The sequence below is a fragment of the Rhinopithecus bieti genome, unplaced genomic scaffold (assembly GCF_001698545.2).
Source record: "Rhinopithecus bieti isolate Rb0 unplaced genomic scaffold, ASM169854v2 scaffold_57243, whole genome shotgun sequence".
NCBI lineage: Eukaryota > Metazoa > Chordata > Mammalia > Primates > Cercopithecidae > Rhinopithecus > Rhinopithecus bieti.
Window position 1 is genome coordinate 408,664 of NW_016822477.1, and position 19,277 is coordinate 427,940.

The 19,277-nt window shown below is 39.7% G+C and overlaps 1 protein-coding gene across 1 annotated transcript in view; it reads right to left on the reverse strand.

Moving 5' to 3' along the window:
- PLCE1 (phospholipase C epsilon 1) overlaps positions 1 to 19,277 on the reverse strand; it is a 157,749-nt gene that overhangs the window by 26,885 nt on the left and 111,587 nt on the right. The window contains exons 19-22 of the mRNA XM_017860966.1: positions 15,824 to 15,945; positions 14,791 to 14,908; positions 6,363 to 6,494; positions 1,730 to 2,020 (exon numbers count right to left, since the gene is read on the reverse strand). Of these exons, the coding sequence (XP_017716455.1) occupies positions 1,730 to 2,020; positions 6,363 to 6,494; positions 14,791 to 14,908; positions 15,824 to 15,945 (663 nt within the window). The remainder of the gene's footprint in view (positions 1 to 1,729; positions 2,021 to 6,362; positions 6,495 to 14,790; positions 14,909 to 15,823; positions 15,946 to 19,277) is intronic.

The following is a 19,277-nucleotide window of genomic DNA, read 5'->3' on the forward strand; positions in this document are numbered from 1 at the left end:
CTTAAAGATGTACTCTCAATCCCAACTTGATTTGGAATAGAGGCAAAGCCTTTAAGGGTGAGTCGAGGACAGGCAGCTTTAGTCTGTACTTCTGGACAGCAGGGTGACCCACGGAGTGGCAGCTCCCTGTGTCCCCTTCACCTGTGGCTCCCTTTTGCCATCAGTGGAGCCAGTGTGTCTATACCAGTCCTGGCACTTCTGGAGAAAGGGCACATCCAAAACGAAATGCACTTCCATTTCCTTGAGAAAATCTTTTGATAGTGACTTCAGTTTACTTAAAATATGCTGGTATAATAACCAATGGCACCAGGTGGACACAGGACTACAGACAGGGCTAGAGATGTGAACCCACAAGCCACTCAGAAAAGAATGAACAGAAATAGAAAATAAAATTTTTACAACTTTGAAAGTATTTCACGATTATTTCCGTCTGCGAGCCCAAATCATACTGTTTTCATAACTTATCAAACACACTCAATGATAGCTAACCTTTGTAGAATGCTCTCTATGTGCCAGACACTATGCTAAATATGGTACTTCACTGGGATCATCTTATTTAATTTTAACTGAAAGAAGCACATATAACAAGGGCAGAAACACGACCAATATCTCTAATCATATGTCTTTGGGGTCATCCACCAACGGGTGTTGTTGGCACCAGTGCCAGGTAGCTAGCTGGTCCCAGAGCTAAAGCTGTGGTTTGACCTCAGCTGGAGACAAGGCCATACTGTGATTTGTGGCTCAGCATGGTTAGATGAGACTGGATTCAGTTCACGTGAGATGAATGATAACAGCTGACTGCCGCTTGACTGTTCAAGGGAAAAACTGTGGTTTAGGAATGAGTTTTTAGGAAACATTTATCTACTCTTTCCTCACTGTCTGTAGCTCCTCTCCTCCCCCATAACCAAGTGGAAACAAAATGCTTTATCTTTTAAACTTCCAGACTCCTTGAATTTCTTAGTACAAGTCATCCTACCTTCAACAAATTAACCAATTTCTGCCTTGGTTTGCTCATCTGAGAAATGGCAAACATAAAGGTACACAACTTTAGGGCTGTTGTGAAGATTAGATATTACGGGGTCAAGAACTCAGCGTGCTGCCTAATGCACAGTGAGCGTGCAGTCAACGGCAGCTTCTACTCTGGAGTTTTAGGCCTCATATCAGAGTCTCATTGACTGTGGAGAAACATGATCACTACTTACTCTGTTCATGTACTTCACATACTTGTTTTCCTTTTGCTAGCTACTCTTAGGGCACAAGACCATTATTCTCCATCTCAGTTCCAAAAGGATAAGAAGCTAAAATGGTTTTAATTTGCAAAGTGGTTGGAGCGACATTACTTTTTGATTGCAAGAACAACTCTGTAGTGAGACAGGTTAACTAGGCGGTGTTAGGAAATCCCTGCTGCAAAAAGAGCTTTAAACATAAACCAGGCATGGGTCTGTCAAGAGCAGCTTGGTGTTTGAAAAACTGCATTAAAAAAGGGGAAGGACCAGGAGACCTTACAGGCCCCTTCAAGGTTCTTCAAGGCTCTTTTCTATCACCTTAATCTGAAACATCAGAGGCACAATTCAGTATCAAATTCACTTCTCTTTTCCATCATCATATTTTTATTCTCACATACGATGTGCCCCAGTCTGGAATCTTGCCCATTTGAAAAAATGTTGTCAAACTGCATTTACTGAAATGTAAGATGCAAAGGAGAGAGGTGAGCATGCAGGCCCCTTACCATCGGTCTGGTAGTTGAGTGCCACGAGCTGTATCCCATGGAGCCAGAACATGATGGGGTTCGGGTTGGAGGAGTCGATGCGGGTGGCAGCAGGGTAAGTTCTCAGCAGCTGACAGGCGGTATGCTGGATCAGTTTCTGAGAATACCTGCGACACAGACGTTTGGCGGCATTTTCATTCAGCGACGAGATATGATAACATTTAGGAGTTCTAATGATAGCACTGAGGGATGTGGTTGGGTTGAGAGGGGAAGAAGATTCCTCCCAGGTCTGTCGAATGCCTTCACAGGAACCTAAACCCCCCAAGAAATTAGCCACAGATTAGTGTAGAAAACTTTAAATATTTTAGTAAGATAGACCTTGAACAACATCCCAGTAAACAGTCATAGCATATAAACCACATCAGAATACCTCTTGGATTTTACTTGTGAGTTAGCTTGCCACTTTGAAAAAACATGGTGGCTACTTAGTTTTAAAATGAGTGTGGTGGCTGAATGTGCTGGCTCATTCCTATAATCCCAGCACTTTGGGAGGTCAGGGTGGGAGGATCGCTAGAACCCAGAAGTTCAAGACCAGCTTGGGCAACATGGTAAGAGCCCATCTCTACAAAAAGTAAAGAACAAAATAAAACCAAACAAAAAAAACCCCACAAGAAACAAAACAAAATGAATGTAGCAACATCAGTTTAAATTAAAAAGCCTGGAAGTCCTTTGCCTCAGTACTTCATCTGGGTTGTGGTATATTTGCACAAATAAACAATATATGTATAAAGATATTCATGCCAGCAGTTTTTCATAGGAAATAAAATCAAATCAAACCCGGAAGCAACTCAAATGTATCAGTGAAGAAGTGATTAAATAAATGACAGTATATCCATGCAGTGGCTCACCACACAGGCATTAAAGAGAATAAGGAAGCTATATGTACAGAAAATTATGTGAAAAGTTACAGCAAGTATAAAGGTTATACACATATGTTTGGTTATAGAGGCATACTTTGTTTTATTGTGCTTTGTTTTATTGTACTTTGCAGATACTGCGCTTATTTTTTTTTTTAAACAAATTTAAAGTTTGGGGCAGCCCTGCCTCCAACAAGTTTATTGGTACAATTTTTCCAACAGCATGCACTCACTTTGTGTCTCTGTGTCACATTTTAGTGATTCTTGCAAAATTTCAAAATTTTAACCATTATTATATATCTGTTATGGTGATCTGTGATGAGGGATCTTTGATGTTTTATTGTAATTGTTTTGGGGTGCCATTAGACGGTAAACTTAATTGACAAATGTGCGTGCTCTGACTGCTCTACTTACCAGCCCTTCACCCATCTCTCTCCCTCTCCTCGTGCCTCGCTATTCTCTGAGACACAACAATACTGACATAAGGCCAATTAATAACCCTACAATGGCCTCTAAATGTTCAAGTGCAAGGGAGAATCACACATTTCTCACTTGAAATCAAAAGCTAGGCTGGCCACGGTGGCTCATGCCTATAATCCCAGCACGTTGGGAGGCTGAGGCGGGTAGATCACCAGAGGTCAAGAGTTTGAGACCAGCCTGGCTAACACGGTGAAACCCCGTCTCTACTAAAAATACAAAAATTAGCCAGGCAGATGCACCTGTAATCCCAGCTACTCGGGAGGCTGAGACAGGAGAATCACTTGAACCCTGGAGGTGGAGGCTGCAGTGAGCTGAGATTGCGCCACTGCATTCCAGCCTGGGCAACAGAGCAAGACTCCACCTCAAAAAAAAGAAAGAAATAAAAAGCTAGGAATAATTATGCTTAGTGAGTAAGGCATGTCAAAGGCCAAGACAGGTCAAAAATTAGGCATCTTGTGATAAACAGTTAGCTAAGTTATGAATGCAAAGGAAAAGTTCTTGAAAGAAATTAAAAGTGCTACTCCAGTGAACACACAAAAGATAAGGAAGCCAAACAGCCTTATTACTGATATGGAGAAAGATTTAGTGGTCTGGAGAGAAGACTAAACCAGCCACAACATATTTTAAGCCAAAGCCTAATTGAGAGTAAGGCCCTGAACTCTCTTCTGTTTTATGAAGGTTGAGAGAAATGAGGAAGCTGCAGAAGAAAAGTTGGAAGCTAGCAGAGGTTGGTTCATGAGGTTTAAGGAAAGAAGTCATCTCCATAACAAAAAATCAGCAAGTACTGATGTAGAACTACAACAAGTTATTCATGAGATCCAGCTGAGATCATTGATGAAGGTGGCTACATTAAACAACAGATCTTTTTTTTTGAGATGGCATCTCACTCTGTTGCCCAGGCTGGAGTGCAGTGGCGCGATCTCAGCTCACTGCAAGCTCCACCTCCCAGGTTCACGCCATTCTCCTGCCTCAGTCTCCTGAGTAGCTGGGACTACAGGCGCCCACCACCATGCCCAGCTAATTTTTTTTGTATTTTTAGTAGAGACGGGGTTTCACCGTGTGAGCCAGGATGGTCTCAATCTCCTGACCTTGTGATCTGCCCGCCTCGGCCTCCCAAAGTGTGGGGATTACAGGTGTGAGCCACCACGCCTGGCCAAACAACAGATTTTTAATGTAAATGAAACAGGCTTCTATTGGAAGAAGAGGCCACCTAGGACTTTCATAGCTAGAGAAGATAAGTCAAGGCCTGGCTTCGAAGAAAAGGCTGTCTCTCTTGTTAGTAGCTAATGCAGCTGGTGACTTGAAGGTGAAGCCAATGCTTACGGACAGTTCTGAAAATCCTAGGGCCCTTAAAAATCACACTAAATCTACTCTGCCTGTGTTCTGTAAATGGAACAACAAAGTCTAGATGACAGCACATCTGTTTACAGCATGATTTTTCATGTCTGCTAACACAGTATCCAGTCTGCAGCCCATGGACAAGGAGTAATTTGAACTTTTAAGTCTTATTTAAGAAATAAATTTCATAAGGCTAAAGATTCCATAAGTTGTGATTCCTCTGATGGATCTGGTGAAAATAAAATGAAAACCTTTTAGAAAGAATTCACCATTCTAGACGCCCTTAAGAGCATTCATGATTCACGGAAGGAGGTCAAAAGAGCAACATTAACAGAAGTTTGGGGGAAGTTAATTCCAAACTTCATGGATCACTTGGAGGGGTTTAAAACCTCAGTGGGGGGAGTAACTGCAGATATGGTGGAAACAGCAAGAGAACTAGAAGTGTAGCCTGCAGAAGTGACTGAATTCCTGCAATCTCATGATAAAACTTGAATGGATAAGGAGTTGCTTCTTAATGGATGAGCAAAGAAAGTGGTTTCTTGAGATGGAATCTACTATTGGTGGAGATCCTGTGAACATTGTTGAAATGACAACAAAGGATTTAGAATATTTCATACATTTAGTTGACAAAGCAGCAGCAGGGTTTGAGGTCTGACACCAGTTTTGAAAGTTCTACCATGAGTAAAATGCTATCAAACAGCACTGCATGATACAGAGAAATCTTTTGTAAAAGGAAGAGTCGGATGATGTGGCAAACTTCACTGTTGCCTTCTTGTAAGAAACTGCCAGACATCCCAGCCTTCAGCAATCACCCCCCTGATGAATCAGCAGCCATTAACATCAAGGCAACACCCTCCACCAGAAAAAAGATTATAACTTGCTAAAGGCTCAGATGATTGTTAGCATTTTGTATCAATAAAGTATTTTCTATTGAAGTATGTACATTTTTTAGACATAATGCTATTGCATACTTAATAGACGATGGTATAGTGTAGACATAACTTTTGCATGTACTGGGAAACCAAAAAATTAATGTGACTCACTTTATTGTGATATTCACTTAATTGTAGTGGTCTGGAACCAAACCTGCAATATCTCCGAAGTATGCCTGCATCCTATTTGGATTATCTTAAAAGGATCTTATTTTCTTGAACAAAACACAATAAACTTAACAGTGGTTACCTCTGGAGAAAAGGACCAGGACATTGAGTGGAAAGGAATTTTAATAATACTCTGTCTTGTTTGAGTTTTTAACTATGAGAATTTATTACTTTCATAATAAAAAGTAACTAGAAATAAAATAGCCATATATTCTGGAGTTATAATGGTGAAGAGAACAGTTCCAAGAAACCACTAGAATGTTCCAAGGTGCCTCTAATTTTAACTCGTGAGGTAAACACTGCTCAAACATCTTCAGTGAAATGTTATTTTATTTTAATTTTAAATTTTTTTTGAGACAGAATCTTGCTCTGTCGCCCAGGCTGGGGTACAGTGGTGCGATCTCGGCTCACTGCAACCTCTGCCTTCTGGGCTCAAACGATTCTCTTGCCTCAACCTCCCTAGTAGCTGGGATTACAGGTGTGCACTAACACACTTGGCTAATTTTTGTATTTTTAGTAGAGACAGCATTTCATCATGTTGTCCAGGCTGGTCTCGAACTCCTGACCTCAAGTGATCCACCCGCGTTGGCCTCCAAAAATGCTGGGATTACAGGCATGAGCCACTGTGCCAAACCTGAAATGCTGTTTTTAGTACGTTAAAAGTGTAAATTAGCAATTACAAAATTTATACTATACTTAGACAATATTGACGTTCATGGAAAAGAATTTAAAAATTCAAGGGAAGTGCTTAGACGGTAAAATATCTAAATGATCCAGCATGCAGAATCAAGCAAAGATATTGTAAGAAAGTGACTTTACTTTTTCCAGATGTTTTGTTAAATGATGCTGTCTCCCCTGGGCTCATTCTGCCCGGATTGTTGCCAAAAATGGACTTCCTGCTTTTCCTTTCCTTTCCTCTGTTAGAGCCAGATGCATTTAGAGTTGACAGTCCTGTTCCCATAAAATGAAAATAAATAAGCCAAAAACTACAAGCAAGGCAACTCAACATTTTCCATCCCCGTTAATGTTTATTTTGAAGTCCTACTACTCCCTTGGAACCTAGTACAGAAACCCTACTAGCAGTTTTTGTTCTGTTAATAATAGCACTGTAGGCAATTGAAGCAAAGTTTTAAAAATCTCTATAGGCAAATGCAACAAGAACTGCCTGCTTATCATAGAATGACCACAAAATCACACACACACTTAGCTGATTGTGCATCAGAAAGATTTTGAAAAACTGCATGAAAAGAAGGTGCTGTGGCCAGAAATGATCAGGGGCTAATTATTTAATTTGGAGAGATGAAGGAATGGTTATTCCTTGAGTTTTAGTATCATGTTGTCTAGGTTCAATTCCTACTGGTATTAGCCTTGACTTAACACCTCCTTCTTTGTTCCTCAGTTTCCTTATCTACAAAATGTGTGTAATGATAGGAACTCGCTGATAGGGTTAGTCTGAAGATTAAATGGGAAATATGGTGATAATGATGTTGCATGGCTTCTCTTTCTCACTCCTGGTCTAACCACTCCCTGGATCCTTCATGCCTGGCACAGTGCCTGGTGCAGAGCAGGAACTGAATACACATTTGCTGAATGAGGAAATGAATGCGCACCACATAGACCTGGCTCCAATGTAAAAAGAGTGAGCTGAAGGCACCAGTGAAGCCAGAATTGCCTCCAAATTGTTCCCAGTGTCGTAATTGTACTTTTGGAGAGTAATTCGCTAAGCTGAAGCAGCATTCAGGAGGTCCTCTTTCCGATGATGATACCCCTTCCAAGAACATCATCAGAGGAGACAGGATAGAATAGTATTTAAGAGCACACACTTTGGAGTGAGACCGCTGGGTTTAAAATCTGTTCTTAGCAGGGCAACCTCACACAAGTTACTTAACTTCTCTACATCACTCCCTCATCTATAAATGGGCTGTGGTTAGGAATAAACAAGGTAATATAGTAGTGTGTCTTGTTCAGGGAAGTGCTCAGTCCATAGTAGCTTTTATTATTATAGCTTAACGTGGGGCTTTTAAGGTGTTTTTTTCTCCTCCAAAGTATTCATAACAGCAAACATGCACAAACTTAGACTATTGAGTTCTCATGCCTTGATCTTAATATTTGTGTACATTTTGCTCTTGACACAATTACTTAATAATGGATTTTCTCCCAAGTAAAACTGATGAGGAGGCCAGGGGTAGAGGCTCTGTTCATTCTGGAGTTTTGCATGTATCCTGCCACATGTCAATATCTTCTACCAGTATGTGGGTATCTCAGTGAAGAGCCTGGTTATTCTTTTGGGATGGGGAGGGGAAGAATGTAAACAAGGGCTGAGTGATCAAAAAAGGGGAAGGATTTTGAATGGTGAGAAGGGGTCCAGAAAAATAATGAAGAAGCAACAAATGAACCTTCATCTACCCTGTTGGCTCACTTACCAATAACGACATTTCCAGAAAGCTGGGATTACAGGTGTGCACCACTACACCTGGCTAATTTTTGTATTTTTAGTAGAGACGGCATTTCACCATGTTGTCCAGGCTGATCTCGAACTCCTGACCTCAAGTGATCCATCCGTCATGTTCCAGCCGATGTGCTAATCACACTAGATACTTTATTGCTAATTTTTACAGCAATCCTTTAGGTTAGGACTGTTACACCCCTTTTACAGATAGGGAATCCCAGGTGCAGAGCAGCTATAATACATAACTGTTCAAGTCAAGGTCATGGAGAGACAGAGCTGGGATTTAAATCCACACGGTTAGCCTGGTGGCTGCCTCCCTTCCTCTGCTGAGTCTCTAGTTAATTTCAGGGTTTTCCTTTCATCTGTGTTTTCCCTTGCGATTGTGAATGAGAAAGCTTATTTTAGATATAGATGTTGGAACATCTGACGTGACTAAAGCTTCAAGATAGAAGTTTGAGCAGAAGTCATCTAGGTATTTAGGAATAAACCAACTCCAGAACCAGATGCAGTGGTGCACACCAGTAGTCCCAGTGACTTGGGAGGCTGAGGCAGGAGAATCACTTGGGCCAGGAGTTTGAGGCCAGCCTGGGCAACTTAGCAAGACTCTGTCTCTAAAAAGAAAAAAAATTACTTAAAAAACAAAAGAATAAATTAACTTCAGTGCATATGATGGCATCTTCCTTCAGAAATCCTAATTTGTCTGGAAGCTTTGAAATCAACTCCCTAACTAGACAGGCAATGTACATTGATTAGCCACAAAACAACATTTAGGTCAACAGACCATATATATGGTGGTGGTCCCATTTAAGATTGTACTGGAGCTGAAAAATTCCTGTCACCTTCTGCTGTCCTAACATGATAGCATAACACATTACTCAAGTGTTTGTGATTAGAGTGGTGTAAACAAATCTGCTGCACTGCCAGTCATATAGAAGTCTAGTACATACAATTATGTACAGAACATACTTAATAATAAATATGTTACTGGTTTATATATTGACTATACTATACTTTTTATCATTATTTTAGAGTATACTCCTTCTACATTACGTGTGTGTATATACATATATTTAAGTTATATATATATATATACACACACATATATATGTTAACTGTAAAACAGCCTCAGGCAGGTCTTTCAGGAAGTATTCCAGAAGAAAGCATTGTTATCACGGGAGATGACAGCTCCATGCTTGTTATTGTCCCTGAAGACCTTCATAGGAGAAGATGTGGAAGTGGAAGACACTGATATTGGTGATCTTGACGCTATGTAGACTGAGGCTTATGTGGGTGTTTGTATCTCAGTTTTTAGTAAAAAAAGTTTAAAAAATAAAAAAAAATAAAATGAAGTAAAAAAATTAAAAATGGAGAAAATCTTATAGAATAAAGAAAGCAAATGTCTTTGGCTAGAGTCACAGAATGGGGGAAAAAAAAGGAAAAAAAAAATAAGATAGAAAATGGCTGTGTGCGATGGCTCATGCCTGTATTTCCAGCACTTTGGGAGGTGAAGGCAGATCAGTCCAGGAGATCAGCCTGGGCAACATAGTGAGACCCTTGTCTCTAAAAAAAAAAAAAATTAGCCAGGTATTGGTGGCACATGCCTGTAGTCCTAGCTATTCAGAAGACTAGGGTGGGAGGATCACTTGAGCCCAGGAGTTCAAAGTTACAGTGAGCCATGATTCTACCACTGCACTCCAGCCTGGATGACAGAGCAAGGTCAGGTGTCTAATTAAAAAATAAAAATAAAAAAAGAAAGAAAATATTTTTATACAATTATACAATGTGTGTGTGTTTTAAGCTAAGTGTTATTACAAAAGAATCAAAAGTTAACAAAATAAAATTTATAAAATAAAAGTTACAGTAAGCTAAGGTTAATTTATTTTGAAGAAAATTTTTTATTTATAGATGTAGTGTAACCTAGTATACAGTGTTTATAAAGTTGATAGTCATGTACAGTAATGTCCCAAGTCTTCACATTCACTGACCACTCACTCACTGACCCACCTAGAGCAACTTCCAGGCCTGCACGCTTCATTCATGATAAGTGCCCTATACAGATGTACCGTTTTAAATTTTTCATGCCATATTTTTACTGTACCTTGTCTTTTTAGGTATGTTTGCATGCACAAATACTTCTCATTGTGTTATACTTACCTACAGTATTCAGTACAGTAACGTGCTATACAGGCTGGTAGCCTAGGAGCAATCAGCTCCACCATTTAGCCTAGGTGTGTAGTAGGCTACACTGCAGCTTTGTCTAAGTTCACTCTATGATGTTTCGCAATGACCAAATAATCTAATGAAGCATTTCTCAGAATGTCTCTCCATGATTAAGTGATCCATTACTGTAAATATAATCAGTGCTAGGCTTTCTTCTGGATGCTTTTCCGGACACATCAGAGGATTCAACATATTGGCACAGCTAAAATCAGGAGAGAAGCTGAGTCTGGGGACAGTCCAAGAGCCACTCACAGGGTCACACGGCTCCTTCTCCTTCCTGAGTGCCTTGCCTGCCATGCTCTGCAGGGCACAGCTGGGCCTCATCTTACTGTAGGCCCAAAGAGCTGTCTTCACTGGTTTTGCAAGATATTGGGAGGCACCAAGGGTAATTAAGTTTCAGTGAACAGGGCTACCTCTCAATGGTGTGTTGGTTGACATTCTCCCAAAAGTTCTGTTCCTAGCCCTCTCATTTCCTGAAATGCATCCCTTTGCCCTCCAAGGTGTTCCAACCTGCAGCACTACTGTGGATCTGAGTAACCCAGAACAGCCATGGGGGACGGCCAAGGCTCTCTGTGGGGAATGGCAACACTCAGTGCCAGGGACCCACACCCAGCTAGCCCAAAGCTGCCCAAGGCAGCAGGGTTCTACTTTTGTCATTCAAATGGCTTGTTAGCAAACCACTATTTGATGAACAAAGCTTATCTCTCAGTGCTGAGAAAATGACAGTGTGTATCCAGGGAATGGACTGACATTTGCAAGGCTCTCTCCATGTGGCTCCTTCAGTGTAGGAATAAAAATGAACCCTGGAAGTCACAGAATCTTCCAGACGAGCCTCACCATGGAATCCCTGGGTGTCTGCTCTGTGGGCTGTGTGGTGGATTCAAAGGAGAATGAGGCAAAATCCCCCTCAAAATCAGAATTCCAGATCATCTGGCTCTTCCTGTTCCTGACTTGCCTGCCTTAGAAACCCAGGGACCAGGACCTCCCAGTGCCTTCCAAGTGTAAATCCCTGGTAGAGAAGCCTGAGACTGGGTATGTTAATCAAGAGGCCTGGGTGATTCTGGAGATTTCAGCAAGTGTAGTAAATAAGGATTCTAGTAAACTCCACTTTTGAGTGACAAAGGCTCAGAGAGAAGATTTGCCTTGGCCAAATCACAGAGCGTGGTAGCCAAGAGCCCAGGTCTCGACTCATGATCTTATCTGATGATCTTGTCACCACTGAATAATTTTTCTCTTACAGGGTTGTACTCTTTTAAGCTATGGGTATGTCAAGGCATACAGAGCAGTATAATGGACATTGGAGACTCAGAATGAGAGTGGGAGGAAGGTGAGGGATGAAAAACTACCTGTTGGGTATGACTTACACGACTTGGGTGACAGGTGCACTAAAATTCCAGACTTCATCACTATACAATTCATCCATGTAACCAGAAACTACTTGTACCACTAAAGCTGTCAAAATAAAAAAACTCAAAAGAACAAGGTTGTATTCCTAACTGTGGAACAATTGGGTATCTAGGAGGTACCCAAAAATACGCCCATAAATGAAGGAGCTCCAGAAAGGAGATGTCACAATGAGTTGAAGAGTCTCAGATACTTTACAAGGACCCCGTCCTTGGAATTTGGATTGGGGCCAAGGGGAGAAGGCAGGCCAGGCAAGGTTGAGAACACTCTGAGCAATGGCCTGGCACTAGAAAGACGGCAGTGTATCTAGGTCCCTGAGGAGAGTGGGGGATGCAGGGGAGCTTGTGGGAAGATATTGGAAACTAGGTAAGTGGGGTCATAAAATAAAAATACCATATCCTTTTCTTTTCCTATTAGAAGGAGAAAAAAAAACCCAGGACAATAGAAGTACTAAATGCAACTGAGAAACAAACCCTAAGAGAAAGCAGGTCAAAAAAACTCAACTACTTCCAGAGTGTGGTGCAAAGAGCCCAGCCCGGGGAGCTGCCAGGAGATCTGGCTCTTGCCCTGCCACTGAACTCGCTTCTGATGGTAGGAAAGTTCCTTCCTTTCTGTGGGCCTCATACTCATACCACATGATTGTTGAGTGCCTCATTGCAATGAAGGGTTTTTTTTTTTTTTTTGTTTGTTTGTTTTTGCATATGCCTTGTAAGAAGGGACTTAGGATGACGAAAGGTGACATACACTGAAATTGATAATGTAGCAAAATTAAAATGAATGGCATAGCAACATGAACAATTTATAGTATTTTCTTCATGTGCATCAAACACATGATTATAACAAGAAATATTTAGAAGGTATTATAACAATAATTCTGGCAATCCAATTTAGCTATTTTGAGACAGGAAATAAAATTGGGGAAAAATGTAAGAAATTTCATTTTTCTAAAGAAAATGAAAATACACTATACCTATGAAGAAATGTACGCTATGTGAACACTTTTAAAAAACAACATACTTGGAATTTTTAAAATAAGCCGAACAACCACATGCTTAGAAGCTCTACCAAATGACCTCTTGATCCTTCCACGATTCTCTACTGGCACAGAGACTTTATCTTTCACACTGACTTCAAATATCTTTGGGAATCTGTGCTCCTTATTTACTCAGTGCTTGAGAAGAAAAGACAAAGCCAGTGGAATGGTCCGAGTGTGGCATTCACTGCATTTATAAAGAATAAGAGCTGCAGTGGGTATGATTCTTGAACAGAGTGGCGCTCATCCTTGTTCCTGCAATGAAGGACATACCAGCCTCCAGGCTCTTTGACAGGTAAAGGGTTTTACTCCATCAGAAAAAGATTTTTGCCAGTTGCAAATAATGGTAATATTGTACTTATATGCCATGAGGTCATGGTCTGTGAAATTAAACTTAAATGACCAGGTTCCTGCATTTCTTTGAAATCTTTGCTGGCTACTTACTGATTCATATCCTCCTCAACAGGATTTACTAGCAGACAAGCAGTAGCAGCTGCCAACAGTCTAAAAACAGTTTATAGGAGAAAACTTAAAATTATTTTAATATCATAAAATATATGCTTTTTTATATCATTAAATAATATGACTTTTTTACTCTGGTGTGTGAAAAGGGCACTCACTATTACCTAACTGTGATTTTTAAAAATTTAATTATTATTATTTTTTAGAGATGAGATCTTGCTATATATGTTGCCAAGGCTGGACTTAAACTCCTAGACTCGAGCATTTCTCCTGCTCAGCCTCCCTGTTAGCTGGGACTACAGGCACGCACCACCACACGCAGTTTACCTAACTTTTAAATAGCCCAATGCCTCTGGCCCATTTGTCAGGCACAGCGTGAGACCGGGTGCTTAAGATATGCTCTGGGAGGGACCTGAGTTCAGCCCATCTTGAAAAGATGAGGGCAAGTCTATATACCCTGTTTACTAACATTTAGACTGATCCTCCTATCTTAGCCACTTTCCTGTTCTCAGAAATTTTATTCCAGAGGATCCTTTTTCCTAGTATGAGGAGATGAATTTTTCTGAGTTCCATGTACTTATGGACTTTCTTGTTTGTCTTCCACCCCCTGGTGCCCCATTTGTGGGACATATAATTGAGTATGCTCATTGAAAACAGCCGGAAACAAGAGAAGCCAGGCAGTATAACAGGTAAGGGCAGGACTTTGGAGACAGATAGGCTTCAGAGCCATAGGTCTACCATTCATTAATTGAAAAGGACACTGTTTTTGGAAAGTGGTTCATCAGCCTAAGTCCACTGTACTTCTAAAAATGGTCAGTTGGGGGAAATCTCTTCTTCCACTTCAACCCCATCCTTGGTCCTTGTGGTGTGGGTGGGGCCTTGCTACCCAGTTCAGAGGGGAGCATGTGACATGGGCTCCAGACTATCAGAGCACTGCATCCCCCTGGCGACAGTGATTGGTTAAGGCTTGGGTAAAGGACCCAATGAGAAACAATGACACTTCTGCGGGAAGTTCTGGAAGAGACTCTTACACTGAAGCTGAAACTAGAAGCATGTAGTGCTAGCCTGCTGTAGTCGTCTTGCAACCAGAAGGGAATAAAGGGGAGATAGCCAACATGATGGAGGAGGAATGAGAAATGAGGAGAGAGAAAGCATGTGCCTTGGTTAAGCATTACCTGAAACCTGTGTGTCTTCATTTTTAAGTACATGAGTCAATAAAGTTCCCTTTGCCACTTTCAAACCAAAGAATCTTGGCTGATATACTTTGAAATTTGGGGCAAATTACTTCAGCTCTCTCAGACTTTATTTTAAAATGGAGATAATACTGCCTACCTTGTAGAATCATTATGAACAGTAAAGGAAATGTATGTAAATGGCACAAATCCTAGTACTTAAGTATTTAATACATTTTAGCAATGAGAAATTATGAGTATTATTATTTTATAATTATTAACTATTATAAAAAGACATTGTGTGACCTGGAAAATGAATATTTTATGGTATTTTTCTTCACGAGCATCAAGGCTAATTATAATAATAAAGATATTTAGGAGGTATAACAATGATTTCAGCAACACAGTTTAGTTATTTTGAGAGAGTTCACAATGCCAATTAAATAAATGGCATATTTTTAACATTTGGTATCTTTAAATGTTATAGATGATATTGCCTTATCTTACCTGGAAATTTTACTGCTTGACAATAGATTACAAGGTCAGAAAGCTCTGGTGCAATCTGTCTGCTTTCCTTTTTATTCTGATCAAGATAAAATTCTTCTCCCAGTTCCATATCATAAACCTGGTAAGGGAAAAATGATACCATTTTACATGGAAGGTATATGCCACTCACCTCTGAGTTCCCAAAGCTCTTTTATCTGTCCTTCTCTGGTGTTATTGCTGTATTTCCCCTTGCATGGTAATTATCCATACACATGTCTCAACAGCTTTCCTAGAGTAAAAGCTTTCTGAGGGCAGGAGGTGAGTCTAATTCATCCCTCAGTGCATGGTCCACTGTCTTACATGTGGAATGGTCAATAAATCTTTGTTAAATAGAGGATTGACTATGTATCTTCTGTGGCTCAAATTTTTGACATATAATTCCATTGTCCAACAATGTCACTGCAACTGCATCTAAAGATTTGCTCAGAATCTATAAACCATGAGGCACTTGAGGGTAGGATCTGGGTATCACATTTATCTTTCTATTCTCAGTGTCATTCCTCTACTATCTGGCCCCTGTTTATCTTCTTGGTCATCCCAAATGCCTTTAATACTTCTTGCAATTCCCTGGACATACCTGGCTGTCGTCTTGGCCTGAATGTTCTGTTTTTGTCTGTTTAGCCAAATCTTCCTTCTCAAACCTCATATTCCCTTAGAGCCTGTCCTTGATTCTCTGATAACACAGTATAATCACTGTTCTATGCACTAATCTTCAGCAAAGTTGACATGTCTGCCTCCATCACTAAACCACCTCCTGTGCCGCTTCAGTACCTGCCACACATACACCATCAGTAGGTACTGGCTGGATGAATCAATGACTAACTTTCCATAAATGGAAGGTGGGTGTCTCTTAATATCACCAAGTGAACTTTGGCATCTAAGGGAAAGTGAGGGGAAAGGTGAAAGGGAGGGATAGGGAGGAAGTGGATCCCATCTGCAACCGACAAGAGTACCACATGGTCCAAGTGTCATTTAACAGAAACCATTCACCTACCTTTCCTTTGTTGTAAGCAGAGTTATCTGCCTTCTTTATCCTCTTGGGGATTTCTTCACTATACTCAAACTGAAGCTTGTCATTACATGATTTATTTTCAGGTCTGTCTTCCAGAATGTTGTCTGAAAATTAGTTAGCAGGCTTCAGTGAAAAAGAACCCAATGCTTCACTTAAGAGCTACATGTGCATCACTGTGAGGACATCCAGATACTTGTACTTATCTATAAGAATGAGGCTCTAACTATAAAGTATGTTAACAAAATGATGGCTTGAAGCCTAACTGTAAAAATTGGGTTGATGCAGTTATTTTCAATTTAATTGATTTATTTATCAGTAGTTTTTGTCGCTTATAGACATAATTTAAATGATTCAAAATAATCTGGCATATCGACATAATCTAAATGAAGATGTCAATTTTCATACAGATGATTGGAACTATGCAAATATTATGGAAGACATCCCACATCAGGAAGCTGACAGCACACATGTTTGGGAAGGATTTAGTGGCTGAAGCACTTCTAGAAGGTACATACATGATTTAATCACTCTCACTTTGAAATGAAGCTATTTACTTCTTTTACCTTGAGAAAGCCAAAACCTGGGGGGAAAGACTTATTACTGGGTGCAGTGCAAAGTTTTACAATTATAATTAAAAGCAAAGTTTTCATGATTGTTATTAATTTACTAAGTGATAATCATAACAGAAAATAAAAGGTATCTAAATATTATATCATGAGATATAATCTTATATTTTGCTCTTTTTTTGCTTTTCTACTCGGAATGACTCTAAGGGTATTAGAGGTGTATCGTGATGATGATTTTTTAAAATGAAAAACAAGAAAGCTAATTTCTCACTAAGATTTAATATCGCATCATCAGAGCACAAATGATTAGACCAAAAGGACCTTATACCAAATCAGGGCCATGCAGGCTGACAAGAAGTAAATGAGATAAATCATTTCATTACATTTGTATTCACAGAAGTACCACAACGCCATGCTAACCGGGCCCAAGAAATTGGAAACAGAATGCTGACGTCCATGCAGTTAAAATGCCCCGTTCAAATGGCATTTACCTTCCTGACCGTTAGGAGCAGGGGAGGCAGTAAGGACATCTGCTACAGAAAAACAGAATCAGAAAGGGGTAAAGGAAGGAGAAAATTAAGACAAACACCAGATAAATTAAACAAAGGTATGAAGCAAAGCACAAATAACAGCAGCTTAGATTATAAATAAATGAAACAAGAAATGTTCTATAGATTTAATATTTTGTTGAATGATGCAAGGACTAGCAGTAAACGAAATGTAAACATTACTAATGTGAATCATGCCAAGGGCTGACACATTCATGTTACATATTTTCAATTACTGACTGTTGTAATACTCCCAATATGACTTCATTTCAAAGGTACAGAAACAGATTAATTTCTTGGAATTGTGCTGTCATTGTCATAGAATATGTCTATGTTAAGTCATAAATTCAAATTTGTCTGCAGTGTACGTTCAAAACTAGACACAAGATAAACGACAAGGTTGGGAGAAAAATATTCATTAAGAATTTATTACCCAAAAGGCAGAGTTACAATTTCTCAAATAAATAACTCTCGTTTGCAACTTCCTTAGGGTTTACTTGCAATAATTCCGTGGCTAGGCATTATCTCATTTTTATAGCCCAAATGGTGTTAGATTAATTCCTTTATTTAATCGGCATGAAAACCAAGGACAAGAGATGCCACAGAGATAAACTGGGCACCCTGACTTTAGAGATGGGTTCCTAATCTAGGATGCCTATGAGGGTCTCAGGAAACTTGTGAAACTCTTGCAGTTGTGCAGAATTTTGAGAGCACGTTTTATTTTTCAAAGGTGACAGCTCTCATCTGATTCTCAAAAGGACACATTATTACAAGAAGCTAGGAAACCTTTGAGGCCCCCTAAGAGGCTGGTAATGGTGCTTCCCACAGCAGGTAGATTTCTGTTTTCTATCCCTGCTGGAGAAAGTGGAGATGGTCACAACAATAATCAAAGGCATATGGCTAGTAAGGCATTTAATAGTCACATATGGAAGCCTTAACTGGACAAGCTTCAACAAGCATAACTACAAGGCCTGCATAAGTCACAGCATAACTACAATGCCTGTTTGAGAATCATCCAGTCAGAGGGATCTTTCAATGAAGGGGGAAATACTCATGTAGTGGTAGTGGGCTTAAGTGGTCATACATTATAGATGTTAGTGCTGGAAGTAGAGGAAGAAAATCACCACTTTGCAGAACCTTTTCATTACATATCTGAGGCATCTAAGGCCTAAAGTGGTGAAGACATTGCCCCAGGTCTCAAAGTCTATTGGAACAGAGCCTTGCGTGGTCCCCTTTTCCAATGATACACCACCTCTGCATACGTGGATTGTTAAAATTGCATGCAACTTATCTTAGAAATTCAGTGGTATAGGACTAAATTTTACTGTCCCAAATGAAAATAAATCAGAAAATCCTTCTCCCACCTGTTCATTTTGTTATTTGCAAATCAAAACCATCTATAATAGCTTTTTGTTATTTCTTTATGTGAAAATCTACAGTATAATAATTTCTAAAAAGTCTTTCCCTTTCCTGTTCTCAGAAATACAGAAAAAGCACAGGAGTAATTTATGAAAGAGCAAATGTGTTTTCTAGCGGACTAACTACTTATAGGGGCATATGACATCTGGATTAGTTGATTTCTTAAGTGTGCTTTTCCTTTCATATCTGAATCAATTTGTTCTTCTATGGGGCATTACTGCAACTGTATTGGGGAAGAAATCCATGGGGAAGAATAAGTTAATAAAAAAATTCATTCCAATGACTTTGCAGAGAAATTGTCTTGACTCCTTTTAATTTTTTTTCTCTTACTATCTGATGAGTTATGTCCCTCATATTAGCTCATGGGGTTTCAGGTGTAGCAAACTGGCTTTTAATTGGTGGTATGGAGCAATCAACTATTACTAAGGACAAATACTAAATGATGTAGTTTGGTATTATATTTGGGGGCAGACAGACACTGCAGCATAACCAGTGATGGAGGCTTACAAAACTGAACTATGACTGGAGACAACTCAAATTTCTGAGGAGCAGATATTTGGAGGAGGCGGCTCAGTTGTCTTATGCTTGAGACGACTTAATGGTAGATGGTTTCTGGTCTGGGCATATCTGCATATTTAGCAAAATAATTATTCTATATAGAAACAGTATATTCTACTATATAATGTTTACAGAAATAGGAACCTTGGCATTTTCTTATTATTATATTGTTGTCTTTCAGACATCGCCAAAATGAAACAGTCTACTATCAGCAAAGGTACCTGAGTAAACATTCTACAATCTCTAACAAATGTTTAACGCAAACGAAACACGCTGAAAACCTAATTCTCATGTGAGAAGAATCCTCCGCTAGTAATCTGTAGTTAACATCAATTCATGTGGCTT